This window comes from Mauremys reevesii, linkage group 19 (genome assembly GCF_016161935.1).
Source record: "Mauremys reevesii isolate NIE-2019 linkage group 19, ASM1616193v1, whole genome shotgun sequence".
NCBI lineage: Eukaryota > Metazoa > Chordata > Testudines > Geoemydidae > Mauremys > Mauremys reevesii.
The window spans coordinates 22,449,071-22,462,654 of record NC_052641.1 but is presented as its reverse complement, the minus strand read 5'-3'; the positions used below and the strand labels follow the sequence as shown (position 1 = coordinate 22,462,654).

Below are 13,584 nucleotides of genomic sequence, written 5' to 3'. Positions count from 1 at the left end.
ACAGGAAGAACAGCATAGGTTGGTTCAGTGCTGCAAGTCAGAGCCAACAGATAGGTTAAAAAAAGTCACAAGAACTGGCATTGAGATATACTTTAGATAAAGGGAACACAAGGTGGAGTTCAACTACACATCTCCAACATCAAAGGTTCTTAGAACCCCTGGCTAAAAATAGAATGCCAGGGCCAAATTCCTTAGTAAGTCCCGATTACATGCTCATCACAAGAGTCCTGGTCTTTACTGACTCCAAAGGATGACCAAACCTGATTTTTTTTTCCCATTTGAATTGTGCCCTTTGTCCTGTAGGTAACTGACCTCACTTGGCTGCCAAAATAGCAGCCAAACAATGAGACAGTTTGGCCCAGATACATTTTTTGAAGTGCACAGAGTGGGTACACAAAGGATACACAACCACCTGAGAGGATTGCTTTTTGGCTTGGTGCCCTACAAAGTCCATAAGCCATGCACTGGAGGTACTTTGGAATTAATGTTGGATGGATTTTCAGCATCATTTTAGGCATGAATTTTTAACAGTGAGGGTAATTAACAATTGGAACAATTTACCAAGGGTCATGGTGGATTCTCCATCAAAGGCAATTTTAAATCAAGATTGGATTTAAGAAGTGTGTTAGTTCAAAAGGAATTATTTTGGGCAAGTTCTATAGTCTGTCTTATAGAGAAGGTCACACTAAATGATTAAAATGATCCCTTCTGGCCTTGGAATCTATGAATCATCCTGCCTGATGAATGGGAATTGTATTGCAGGCAACAGTCCTAGCCCACTCCACCAATGGGCTGGCTGCACACTAGGACTCAATACAGCCAGATGACTACTCCTTACTCGGAGACTGATTTTCTCCTCCAGTGCAAGGAACATCTGAGATTAGAGTAATATAACTTCACCATAAACTTTTACTGCCCCAACTCGTGCAAATATATTGCCTTCTATTTTTTCACAAATGGACTATACAATTGCTCTTAACCTCTTATGAAACCTTCTCTCTGAGTGCAAAGCAGACATGCAGACAGAAACTGAGTCGTGAAAGTGACTGAAGGAAGGAGCATTGTGTGATTCTCCTTTGAGAAGCAAGAAATTCTTTAAAAATGCAACATCCTACACTTGTCATATTCAGACAATTTCATACTAACGTATAAAAAGGCTGCATATAGCAGCCTAGAAGACAGTTGCCGTTTTTTCAGTACATGGCAAAGGCCTTGCGTTTTCCCACAAAGGCTTCTGGGTTTGATTTTTCTTAAACCAAGTTAGAATTTATTGAACTCTACCCAACCTACTACTGCCAAGTAATTAATAAAACTGCCACTTATGACTCTGCCTTGTCACTGAACTGAGGGTACAGTGTAAATTTAAGGAAGATTGTAACAGTAAGACATGAAAGATCAATTGGAATATCACATCCATCACCATGTCTAGGAAGGCTTGAGGATGTAGTATATCAGAGTGACCCTTGTTCTTAGAAGCCACACTTTACACAAAGGACACTACTTCTGGACAAAACCATAAAAGTTTATTCCTCTCTTCTGGCCCACATTGGCCCTACTATCCCCCCTAATTTTATCTGCTCATGTGCAATGTTTTCCTGCTGCTCTACACAATAGTAGGTTTGGAGCAAGTACTTGAAAATACTCTCAAGCCCAGATGATCTCCAAAATTTGCCCAACTAAGGGGCTCCACTGATCCCGTCAGAAGCCCAAGGAGTGTGCTTTATTTACATAAAGTGGACAGCAACCACCTGTCTTTAAGACAGGTTGTGGCCCACAGAGATAATCGGTCCCAGTTTACAATCTTCCACCATGATCTAAGCAGTCTCGCTCCAGACTGAGACTTGCAGACTTTTCAAACAGCATCTTAAAAATGAAGCTGAGGGCAGTGCAGATGACCATGCTCTAACAGCAGTAGATATAACAGGGAGAGCTGAGCAGCACAGAGATGCAGATCTGAGGAAAGCACTTTATGAGTGACAAGCAAACAGAGAGAAGCAATGAACGGAGTAAAAGTCTCATTTCAGCTGTATTATCTCAGGATGCCAGCAAATACCAAAGGATTACTGCCACGGGCTTTCTGATAAACCATCTCAATACTATTCTCACCTATGCCCAGGAAGGATGACATCAAATTTAGCATCACCTGATGAAAAGATTCCTTTATTACCTTTAAAGCCTTTCCGCCTCTATCTGAGCAATACAATTTGCCTTATTTCTGAGTTTCCTCTGCTGTGTTTGTATCACTGGCCACAAGGTTAAAAAGCCTGTCTTTGCTTTTTGTTTCTGACATCAAAATTCCAGGGTCAGCTTCAAGCTGAGTCCATCAGTTTAAAAAGTTGAAAGTCCAACATTCTTTCATTTTATACCCAACAAGGAATACAGGGTATGAAACCAGTAATAAATAGTAAATGGTTATTAGTAATCATTTCTGAATTCCAAGTACAAATCTATTATGAGACTCATTTCTACACCACCTACAAAATTGGCAGCTCATCCGAAAATAACTAAATTATTAACAAAATGCAAAATAAAAATAAGCCCTCAAAACCTTCTTTTAAAATATTTTACCAATACTTTGCAAATGAAAGTGTGAATGAATATCTACACTTCTGAAGGCAACAGGAGTAGAAGAGCTGGCTTTATTAGCAGCCATTAAGATAAGGTAAGGAGCAGTTTAGCAATTTATTTTGGTACAGTATGTCTAGCTTGAAGTGCTAAATTTAATCTATTTTCAAAGTCTGACAATCTGGCACCTTTCATGAGCACTAAATTCACTTTAAAAAAAGAAAGTATGCTGTGATTTCACATGCTCTCTACTCTTCAAACAGGCATCACACACAATAATCAGGGAATGTGTGTGATTGGCTAAATTTATCCGCTACAGGAATGTCTCAATACCACACTTACAGTGCAACAATAAGAGATCCAAATGAGTCTGATTTTCCCACCCATACACTGAGTGATACCTTGCTCTGCAAGCAGTCTCAATGGGACCAAGTTTGAGAAAGTTACTACTCTGCACAAGAAAGGGTAGCAGGATCTGGCCCAAAGCAAGAGGCTTTAATGTGCAATATTAATGTAAATTATTGGCCTCTCACAAATAACTTGACAAGCAAAAATCTGTGTTCTACATATAGAAAAGATCAGATTTTCAATTCAGAGAAATTCCTTGAAGGAATTTTATCAATTGTTAAAAAGTGTTAGAATTTTTATCTGACCATCGATGCTGAGAAAAGAAAGAAGCATAGCTGCCATAATTGAATGAGAAAGAGCAATAATGATCAAGATCAAGAGTTACTTTAGATCAGAAGGCTCCCTGTAGAGCATCCACTGGACACTTTACCTGAACCAGAGGACTCTGGATGGCTGCGGAATAGGAAGTCTATGAGCTCACTAAAATAGGTGCCAGTCTAAAAGAACTCACATCAAAAATGTGCAATACAATTAGAGGCGGCAGGCAGCACCATGAATCTCTCAGAATCAGAGAGCAAGAAAACACAGCAGTAGGGACAACACTCTAGCTATGATGCTTGCAGCTTGTCTAAGAAACTCAGGACATGTATACCCTGCATCTGGGAGTGAGCCTCTCAAGCCCAGGTCCCCAGACTGGTGGTAGCAGAGCTCGCACCAATGCTCTAAAAGTAGCTGTGTGGACATTGTTTTGATGTCATGGCTTGGGCTGGAGCTCAATCTCTCAAACCCACATCATACACCTGGCTTCAGAGCCCAAGCCGCAACACCTACGCATCTATTTTTAGAACACTAGCACAAGACCTGCTAGCATGAGTCTGAAGATCCAGGCTGGAGGCTCACTCTCAGATGCAGTGTAGCCATTATGGTTTCCAGTCTCACTGTTGAGAGGTTTAGGAGAGAAGGTCCCCACCTAGCACAAATCTCAGATTATGTGCCACATCACAGCTCGGAGCCCTCCCCGTGACAACTCTGAATACCGACAGTGTCCCTAAGCTTGTTATTATGGGGTTAATTTCAACACCAATAAAAAGTAAATTTTCAAAAACAGAATGGGTAACTCCTAAGACACCAGAAATTGCCCCACAGAATCTGGATCTTCAGGTCACAGGTTCTCCAGTAAAGGAGGGAGAATGTCTAGGAGAATCACATCCCACAAGGCTCCTTTATAATTGATGGGTCCTTTTTTGTTTGCTTTTGATTTTTACTTTTCATTCTGCTCTACTCTGTGCTGGTTAGGACTCAGCTGGAGTATTGTGTCCAGTTCTGGGTGCCACATTTCAGGAAAGATGTGGACAAATCGGAGAAAGTCCAGAGAAGAGCAACAAAAATGATTAAAGGTCTAGAAAACATGACCATCGTGAGGGAAGATTGAAAAAATTGGGTTTGTTTAGTCTGGAAAAGAGAAGACTGAGAACTGACATGATAACCATTTCCAAGTACATAAAAGGTCGTTACAAGGAGGAGGGAGAAGAATTGTTCTTCTTAACCTCTGAAGATCGGACAAGCATCAATGGGATTAAATTGCAGCAAGGGAGGTTTCGGTTGGACATTACGAAAACCTTCCTAATTGTCAGGGTGGTTAACCACTGGAATAAATTGCCTAGGGAGGTTGTGGAATCTCCATCATTGGAGATTTTTAAGAGCAGGTTAGACAAACACCTGTCAAGAATGGTCTAGATCAGTGGTCCCCAATCTTTGGACCGTGGCGGCAGTCGAGCATCCGTCAAAATTTGGCAGCATTTTGGCAAATGCTCGACCACTGGCCAGGACGCGGGTGCATTTAGATGCCCCAGCGGGCGCCATGGCGCTCGTGGGCACTGCGTTGGGGACCCCTGGTCTAGATAATACTTAGTCCTGCCATGAGTGCAGGGGACTGGACTAGATGATCTCTCAAGGTCCCTTCCAGTCCTATGATTCTATATGGAAATGAAGCAACTAAACCCCTCTTGCTTCAAGGAAACAAAGAATAATTGTACTCCTAATTTTTTAGCTCCTTGTAAAGGATTGTTCTCAAAGGAGTATCATGGCCATAAAATGGTGTAGTTTTCCCATTGGGCCCCTCCTCTAGGTCAATCTGACTTCAAGGGCCAAATGAAAACAGGATATTCATTTTAAGATTAAGTTTCTTCAAATTCCCCTACCCCTGTGATTTTCATGAAAGAGAGAAGCATGACAAGCAGAGATCTCAGGAAGGTGATTGAATCACCCACAAAGCCAGGTATCAGAAAAAACATAAAAGAGTTCAAGCTAACACAACCTTAATACCTGTTAAGGATTATCAATATAAACCTGTTAAGGATTATCAATATAGCTGATTCCATAGGGATTTTATTTTTAATCTAGAAAATGTGCTCGGGACAAAATGCTTATGTCAGGCTCCAGCACAAAGCAATTTCTCCAACCACGGAGACAGACTGTAGGCCCAGGGAAACAGTGGTTTATAAAAGAAACGCTGACACTGCCTTATCCAGAGCAGCAAAAGAATGTCACTGAAATGAGTTCACTGCAAAGAGTCTAGTCTCACGAACCTGAATGACATTCCAATACCATTGTGCACATCTACAGGTCACCCTTTACAGGCAGACATAGGACATAGATCCGTAAGTACAGAGAAGCAGTTAGCATGGAAGATAAAGTACTCCAGCCACAGGTTAGAGTGACCCTTATAAGGGTGCAGTGTGTATTTATACAGCTTACATAATTCACTGGGGATTCAAACAGAAATGTATAGTTACATTTATTGGTCCAGCATGGCTCTTTGAAAATATAATCTGAAACCTTCAAGCAGCAGCAACGACCTTAACAGTTTCATATGATACATGCTACTAAAAACTGTCTGCAGCTGGACTTGGAAAGCAGAAGGAAATTCTCATGCCTAACTGTCAGCTAATCTGTTCACTGTATATCTATACAAGTCTGGTCAGGGCCTTGACCTTCTAATGTTAAGCAGGAACATAAGGATCATTGTGGATGTTACCATGTTTTCCATAAAATTTAAACAGTTCCGCAGAATTCCATGAAATGAGGCATTCTGCAACAGTGTAGCCCAGAAGTCTTACAGAATTCCTGAGTCCAAACAATTGTATAATTTTGTCTATAAAATCCCTACAGATGAAACAAATTTGGGAATACAGACCAGCCTATGTATTTTTGCAGCAAGATACCTAGACAGAATGTGATCTCCAGCTTTGTATTTCTGCACCATGAGCCAAGGTCACTTGCTGGCTTAAACTAGTGTAAATGGTGTATTCTCTGTAACTTTAAATCATGATTTGAGGACTTCAAGTAACTCAGCCAGTGGCTACTGGCGTATTACAGGATTCAGTGGGTGAGGTTTGTGGCCTGCAATGTGCAGGAGGTCAGACTAGATGATCATGATGGGTCTTTCTGGCCTTAAAGTCTATGAGAAAGTCATAGTTGTTGCCCCTCGCACCACCTGCATTTTAATTTTTCACCTTTTAATGCTACCTTAATTTACAACATGCAAAACTGCAAATGTGAATACTGTAAAATCTACAGCTACCAAAGTCCAATTTCATTTGAAACTTTACCAGATTTTTCAAACATATAAGGTAGTATAGTGCTTGTTTATTGATATTTGTTTTCAATCTCTACACTAGGATCACCAGTGCTTGGAACCTACCTATTCCAAACCATAAAAGTCTAAAACAGTATGTGCACTTACAAACGGGGTAACAAATGGGATAAGGAAAGGAGGAAGATTGAGACTGGAATGTAAATCAAATGAAGGGGAAGTAATAAAGTGCCAGATTCTAGCATCAATGTGATATCGGACAAGCAATGATCGATACAGTCCCAGAGCATGAAGATTTGAAAATGGAATTTGGTTATTTTGTTGACAGAACTCAGTACTCATGAAGATAAGCTCAGCACTGTCTGGCAACAGAGATTTAGAAAGAATGGACTTATGGTTAAGGGAACAATATCAATTTGACATCTAGTCACTTTCAACTGAACTGCAATTGCATCTGAGTCTCCTGGCAATTTTTTTAATTTTACAAATGCATTCTCTTTAAAAATATATTTCCTTCTCTTGTTGTTTGGGTGACTATTACACAAGGGGAAATTAACAAAAGTCCCTAAAATATATAGCATGTGAGTAACTTTACTCATGTGAGTAGTGCCACTGAACGCAATAGTATTATTCATGTGCAAAAAGTTACATGCATACCTGTTTGGACAGTTGGAGTATAACCAACAAAATGGGAAAGAGTGAAAGACTATCACTTTGGTTTCTAAGCACTATTATCTCAGCAGTTAACTAGGCTCAACTAGTTACTATCAGAAACTTTTAAAATGCTGCCTGAAATATGCAGAGGAGGACAGAATACTATTATTAGAAACTACATTTTTTAGCAAGTGCCATCTTATGCCTCCAATCCCCACACCCGTTAACATGTATGGGCAACAATTGTCCCATGCATGCTGGATTCCTCGGCATATAGTGACACTATCTATTTATATGTCCATGTCACCCATCACAATATTCAGCACACAAGCCATGTGTGAAGCATCTCAGGTGCAGCCACCTCATATCTGAAGGGACAGGTGGGTCTCTACCCACTTCTAGATCATATTGCCTCACTGCTGTTCTCCCACCGCTTTGCATGCACCGCTGTCCCTATGCAGAACATGCAATAAGGGTATCAATAGCTTGAAAGCTAGTGACAGCTATAATTAACACTGCACGTGTTTCTATTACAAACACCAACTTTCAGCCCTTCCAGATTTTGCAGGCTGTATATCCACCCAAGAGTTTTTGTAAAGTTCAAGCAAAAGTGGTCCAGAGGCTTGAGTGTGACAAACAGTGAGAAAAATACACTGTCCTATCAATCAAACCAATCCTGTGACTAAGAACAAAACAGATCCAGCACGAAAACAGCCAGGGGTAGCCAGGAAGAGGACATCTGGCCAGAAAATAGATGGGACTGAGAACTGTATGCACGCATTCCAGTGAAAACCGTCTGGCATTTAGCCACGTGATTAGAGACTGAATAACACACTTTCTACACATGCAGTACACTCAGTATGATGGTAAGGCACTATTACCAATATTGTGCACGTGCCCCGTGATGAGTTAGGGGTGCAGAGATCAAGCCAGGGCCCCACAGAAATCTAGTCTCATGCACAACACAGAACGGTGCTCAGAGATCTCAGGTGCTAAAAAAATGTGCAAGAGAGCAGCCTAAAGCGGAACTCTGCAGAGAGGGGGAAGCGGGAGCTAGAGTGGGGATGCGGCAGACTGCACAGGGGACCTCATTAAGGGGCTTCACAGGGCAGGCACCTTGCGCGGGATGGCATGTGCCGGGCTGCCAAGCCCAATACTTCCAGGCTCTGCCGTTTCCTCCCTCCCCCTTTTGAAACTCCCAGCAACAAAGCCACCCCCTGTGCGGGTCCTGACAGCACGGCGGGGGCTCGGCCCTCGGGCCCCGTGCAGGTGAGGGGACCCGTGTACCGGGGCTACGCGGCCTGGGCCCACCCCCGGCAGAACCAGGCCTGGGCAGCGGCTGCCCGCAAGGCGAGGCTGAGGCCCGGGGGGGGGGCGGCCGTTCGGCACGGGGCCGCTGGCTCTGGAGGGCTCGGGGCGCCTCAGGGGCCGGAGACCCCCAGATGCGGAAGAGACGCGCGGGTCTGACCTGGCCCCTCCCACCACACAACCCCGGGGGCGACACGAACCGGACCTACCCGAGCCACCGCCGCTGCCTCCTCCGGCCGGGCCTCGGCCGCCGCCGCCGCCCCCACCACGTGACCCAGGCCGGAGGGGAGGGGGCGGGACAGGGAGAGTCTTCCGGGTCAGAGGAAGATGCACTTCCGGGGCCCCGGCGGCGGCTGCTCCGGCAGCGGCCGCGGCGGCTCGCGGTGGGTTCGTGAAGAAACCGGGCAGGGGCAGGAGCCCCGGAAGAAGATTTTTGGAGGGTACTTCCGGTTCCGGTGTCCTCCGGCCAACGCCTCCGCCCGGGGCCGGATCCGGAGAGTGGCCCCTTCCCAACCTTGCGGGGAGGGGACACCGTGGGGGCGGCTAGGGAGAGAAGGAGGCAGGCGGGGGTAGCGTGAGGAGTAAGGAGGTGAGTGGGGAGCCTGGGGGGAGTGTAGCACTTCACCCCTCTTGTTAAGGGTGGATTTTTAGACCATTTTTCCTCAGGGTCATGGACCAACCCCTGAGCCAAGGGGGTCGAGGAAGTGACTTTCTATGTGAGTGAATAATCCCATAACTGTCATCTATGGGGCTTTTCGCTTTTCCCTCTAGCAGCTGATAGTGTGAGTGTCAGACCCAGGACGCTGGTCTAGATGGCCACTGGGCTGGTCAGGTTTCTTCCTTTTATGTTGTGGAATTACATAAAGTAAAAACGAGGAAAGCTCTAATAGCTCATCAGCTGAAATTACTTGTAAGAGCAAGGTGCAGCCACCCAAGAGAGGATGAGAAGGGGAATAAAATGATGTTACCTTTGTTACTGGTTTCAAAGCCACAAAGGATGGAGCCAAATGCAGGTAGGCAGGTGTTTTTGGCCCTTTGAAGGCCTAGTATTTTATAAATTGGAGAGGAATTCTGACTAACCCCCAGTAGTCTTCCAACACTGTTCTTCCTCAGAATTGGAAAAATATTTAAAAAACACACGTATAGTAGTGTGGACCTGTAAACAGTTAATTACTTTCAAATAATTCTTCTTTCTTTAAAGACATTTTAAAGTTGTAAGGCAAATAAGCCTTTGACTAACCATGGCTTTTCTTCTCTTTCCTTAGGTAATTCATCCAGAATCTTTTAAACTGGTAACATATTGAGCAATTTGCAGAAACCTTCTCTGTGATGCTTGAACAAGAAAACTAAGGTACCATATGTAGTTAATTTTGAAATGTCTCTGTTGAACTAAACTGGAGAAGTACGACTCCTCTGTTAGACCTAACCTGTTTTGAATAGGAGTCAGTCTGCCTGTCAGCTGGAAGGATGATGGCTGTGATGCATGATATTGAGTGGAAATAACATGTAGGACTCAGAAAGATGCAGAGAGCTTTCTCCCTCCCGTCTCAGGCTAGCCAAGAATACAAAACTGGAGGATACCCAGATCTGGAATTTACATTTACAGTCTGAACATCTACTTGTGTAGGTCAAATTACTTGAAGGGTATGATGGAAATCTTTGTGGGGTATTGTTTCTGGAATATCATTTTTCTAACAATGAGGAATTTTCCCTTCAAGCATTAATAGACACCTAAAAGTAATTACAGTTTAGGAAGCAGTGTGTTTCCTGTGAGAAAGTGTTCTCTGGTGCAACTGCTTATTAGGTGGTGAATGGGAGAGAACAGGGCTATCTAGCAGTTTGACTTTATTTCTCACCCTTAAAAGCCCTCAAAATAAAAATACTTGCTTCAGTGCTCGATAATGGACATTGGACAAATGCATAAAGATGAATGAGATCCCAATCACTTCCATTGTGACTATATCTGGTCTAAAAAATGAAGTTCAGTACTAGAATTCTGCGCATTTCAGATGTGTAACAGGCTGTATTTTATTTAGAAATACCACCAGGCGAGCAGGAGGTGTTGAGGGTGGAAGAATTTTAACTATTTTTCTTAGTTTGATTCATAGACCATATTTCTCCTATTAAGTACATGAATGTTAAGAAGCTTGGTTTAATATTACACTGTTCTCTCTGACAGGTGCTTCAGTGTAACATGCTTTAAAGCAAAACAATTGCTAAAAAACTAAAGGGACATCGAAGGGTCAAAAACTTAGTTTTTGTTAATACGAAAGCAAGCTTTTACAAAAGTTTAAACCAGTAGAAATATTTATATGGTTTTATTTTAAATTCCAAAGAAATAGTGTATCTATATAACTATAATATTTTAAATAAACATTCTTCTGTAGTGTTGGGGACATTGCAACATTATACTACTGCATGTGGATTAGAATATGAAATAGACTAGAAATTGATTAGGTTGCTTTCACTGTCCAAGTTGAGTGAAATGTGAAAAAGTAAACATCATTAAGATATTCAAAGTAAAGTTAACTTTTAAAATTCTTTCATTTTTAATAGTCTTGGGTGTTTTTATTAACATAAGAAAATATTTTGTAAAATATGTATGTTTAACCTGCACCATTGGCCCCTTTTTAATTTGCATGATTACATCCATTAGTTTCCTCGTATACTGTTTCTTTATTTTTGTTTGCTTTTGTTCTTTAGATTTGCCAAAATGTCCGAAAGATCAGATATCCTTCACTTCAAGTTTGACAATTATGGAGATTCAATGTTACAAAAAATGAACAAACTGAGGGAAGAAAATAAGTTTTGTGATGTCGTAGTTCACATTGACAATGTTGAGGTCCATGGGCATAAAATTGTGTTTGCTGCAGGCTCCCCCTTTTTAAGAGATCAGTTTTTGTTGAATGACTCCAGAGAGGTTAAAATCTCCATTCTGCAGAGTTCAGAAGTGGGGAGGCAGTTGCTTTTGTCCTGCTACAGTGGCATTCTGGAGTTTCCTGAGATGGAGCTGGTAAATTACTTGACTGCTGCAAGCTTTCTTCAGATGAGCCACATTGTGGAACGATGTACACAGGCTCTCTGGAAGTTTATAAAACCTAAGAAGCCATTGGAGAGCAAGGAGGATTGTGAACAGCAAAGCGATTCTTCTGAGTTGAAAGAACACCAAGGAGATGAGGACTCTCTGCAACAGGATTCACTATGTATTCAAACCTCAGAAGACAGTATGGACATGGAAGATAGTGACATTCAGATTGTCAAGGTGGAGTCTATTGGGGAGGTGTCTGAGGTTAGAAATAAAAAAGATCAAACCCAGTTTATTTCTTCTGAACAAACTGCTTTACATTCATCAGAGCCTCAGCACTTTTTAATCAATTCCACTGTGGAAAACAGAACGAGTGAAATAGAACAAAATCATCTCCACAACTATGCCCTTTCTTATGCTGGCAGTGACAATTTCATCATGGCCTCTAAAGACATGTTTGGTCCTAACAACAGAGGTATAGACAAAGGTCTCCAATGGCACCACCAGTGTCCCAAGTGTACCAGAGTATTCCGGCACCTGGAAAACTATGCTAATCATTTAAAAATGCATAAACTGTTCATGTGTCTGCTGTGTGGTAAGACGTTCACTCAGAAAGGCAATCTCCACCGACACATGAGAGTGCATGCAGGGATCAAACCTTTTCAGTGTAAGATCTGTGGGAAAACTTTCTCTCAGAAATGTTCTTTACAGGACCATCTCAATCTGCACAGTGGAGACAAGCCTCATAAATGTAACTATTGTGACATGGTCTTTGCACATAAACCTGTTCTGAGGAAACACCTTAAACAGTTACATGGAAAAAATAGTTTTGACAATGCCAATGAAAGAAATGTTCAAGATATAACAGTGGACTTTGATTCTTTCAGCTGTAGCACTGCTACAGACAGTAAGGTCTGTCAACAAGCTGATGCAAGCCAGATACTGGATGCAGGGAAATTGGCTCAGGCTGTGCTCAATTTAAGGAGCGATAGCACCTGTGTCAATTAAGCATTCCAAGCAGCCCTTTGTAGGCATCATGAAGAAAGGAACAAAAGGTTGGATTTGGGCCTTCACCAAAGCAGATGGTATGACCTGAAAGGTTGTGTATAGAATGAATTACAAAACCTAGCAAGTTGTCAGCCTTCATTCTAGTCTTGTCATTTTCTATGACTAATAATCCTCATACACGGTTTCTGTCTGTCCCTACGGGTGAGCATGGGGTTAAATTTTGGATGTGTTACATTTCGGATCATTTAATCTGATTTGGAGACATGGGACTGTCACCTTTTGAAGAACTCTTGCTGTGGGCAGTCATCAATTTAAACTATGTGCTGTACAGTTAAGGACCTGTGTATGTCTGGGCAGATAGAAGAAACAACAGAGAAGATGAGTCTATGAGATAAAACCTGACTTTTTCAAAAAGCACTGGATGACTGAGAGTTATGTAGTTCAACTGCTAATTTATCTGTTAAAACTTCAGTTATTTGCCTTCCAATCTTACCCAAATCCCTAAAGTTAAAATTAAATACTTTTTTCCATGTGTCACTTTTTTGTCCCTTTTAAACTATGTAATTGAATTTTCTCTGCTAATCAGCCCTACCCCAACCAATACCAACTTTCAGGATTATTAACATGGATGTATGTTTATAAAGAGCTAAAGCCCTGAATGATCTAGGTGGCTCAGGTAGATTACATGGTACTGTTTGTAAAGAAAATAAATTTTTAGAATATGAGGCTGATTTCCTAGGGTCAGGGTATGACTTATTTGTTGATGTAGGGCTACTGAGGGTGTGCTTTCACAGCATAATTAACTCAGATAATAACTAATGCTACCCCTAGCTCAATTCCCATCCACACACACAATTCTCTAGCTCAAGTTAAGTGGTGCTTTAAATTCTAGCTAGCTAGTTGGGAGGGAGGGAGTTTGAAAGTTAAGTGATGTTGATGCTAAAGCTAGTAACTCTCTGGGGATGCAACAACTTGAGTTACAACAAGCATGTAGAGGACAATAAGAGAATAAATAATACCCAGTGAGGACTTCTCAAAAATCTATGTCATGCCAAACCAAACTAATTTCCTTAATTGACAG

At 42.0% G+C, this 13,584-nt stretch overlaps 2 protein-coding genes across 5 annotated transcripts in view; one reads left to right on the top strand and one right to left on the bottom strand.

Moving 5' to 3' along the window:
• Positions 1 to 8,826, bottom strand: part of RABGAP1 (RAB GTPase activating protein 1) — a 117,016-nt gene extending 108,190 nt beyond the window's left edge. The window contains exon 1 of the mRNA XM_039506161.1: positions 8,680 to 8,826. The gene's annotated coding sequence lies outside the window, so the exon portion shown is untranslated. The remainder of the gene's footprint in view (positions 1 to 8,679) is intronic.
• On the top strand, positions 8,815 to 13,040 carry ZBTB26 (zinc finger and BTB domain containing 26). Of its 4 annotated transcripts, none has more exons than XM_039506163.1 (3): positions 8,815 to 9,059; positions 9,736 to 9,821; positions 11,174 to 13,040. In XM_039506163.1, the coding sequence occupies exon 3, from the start codon at positions 11,184 to 11,186 to the stop codon at positions 12,501 to 12,503; it is 1,320 nt and encodes a 439-aa protein (XP_039362097.1). In that variant the 5' UTR covers positions 8,815 to 9,059; positions 9,736 to 9,821; positions 11,174 to 11,183; the 3' UTR covers positions 12,504 to 13,040. The 4 variants fall into 4 exon arrangements, with proteins under 4 accessions (XP_039362097.1, XP_039362101.1, XP_039362098.1 ...); XM_039506164.1 differs by lacking the exon at positions 8,815 to 9,059 and adding an exon at positions 9,093 to 9,483; XM_039506167.1 differs by lacking the exons at positions 8,815 to 9,059; positions 9,736 to 9,821 and adding an exon at positions 9,092 to 9,483.
• The last annotated feature ends 544 nt before the right edge of the window (positions 13,041 to 13,584 follow it).

Coding starts and splice junctions, on each gene's coding strand:
- ZBTB26 (XM_039506163.1), top strand. CDS start 11,184: ATGTCCGAAAGATCAGATATCCTTCACTTCAAGTTTGACAATTATGGA.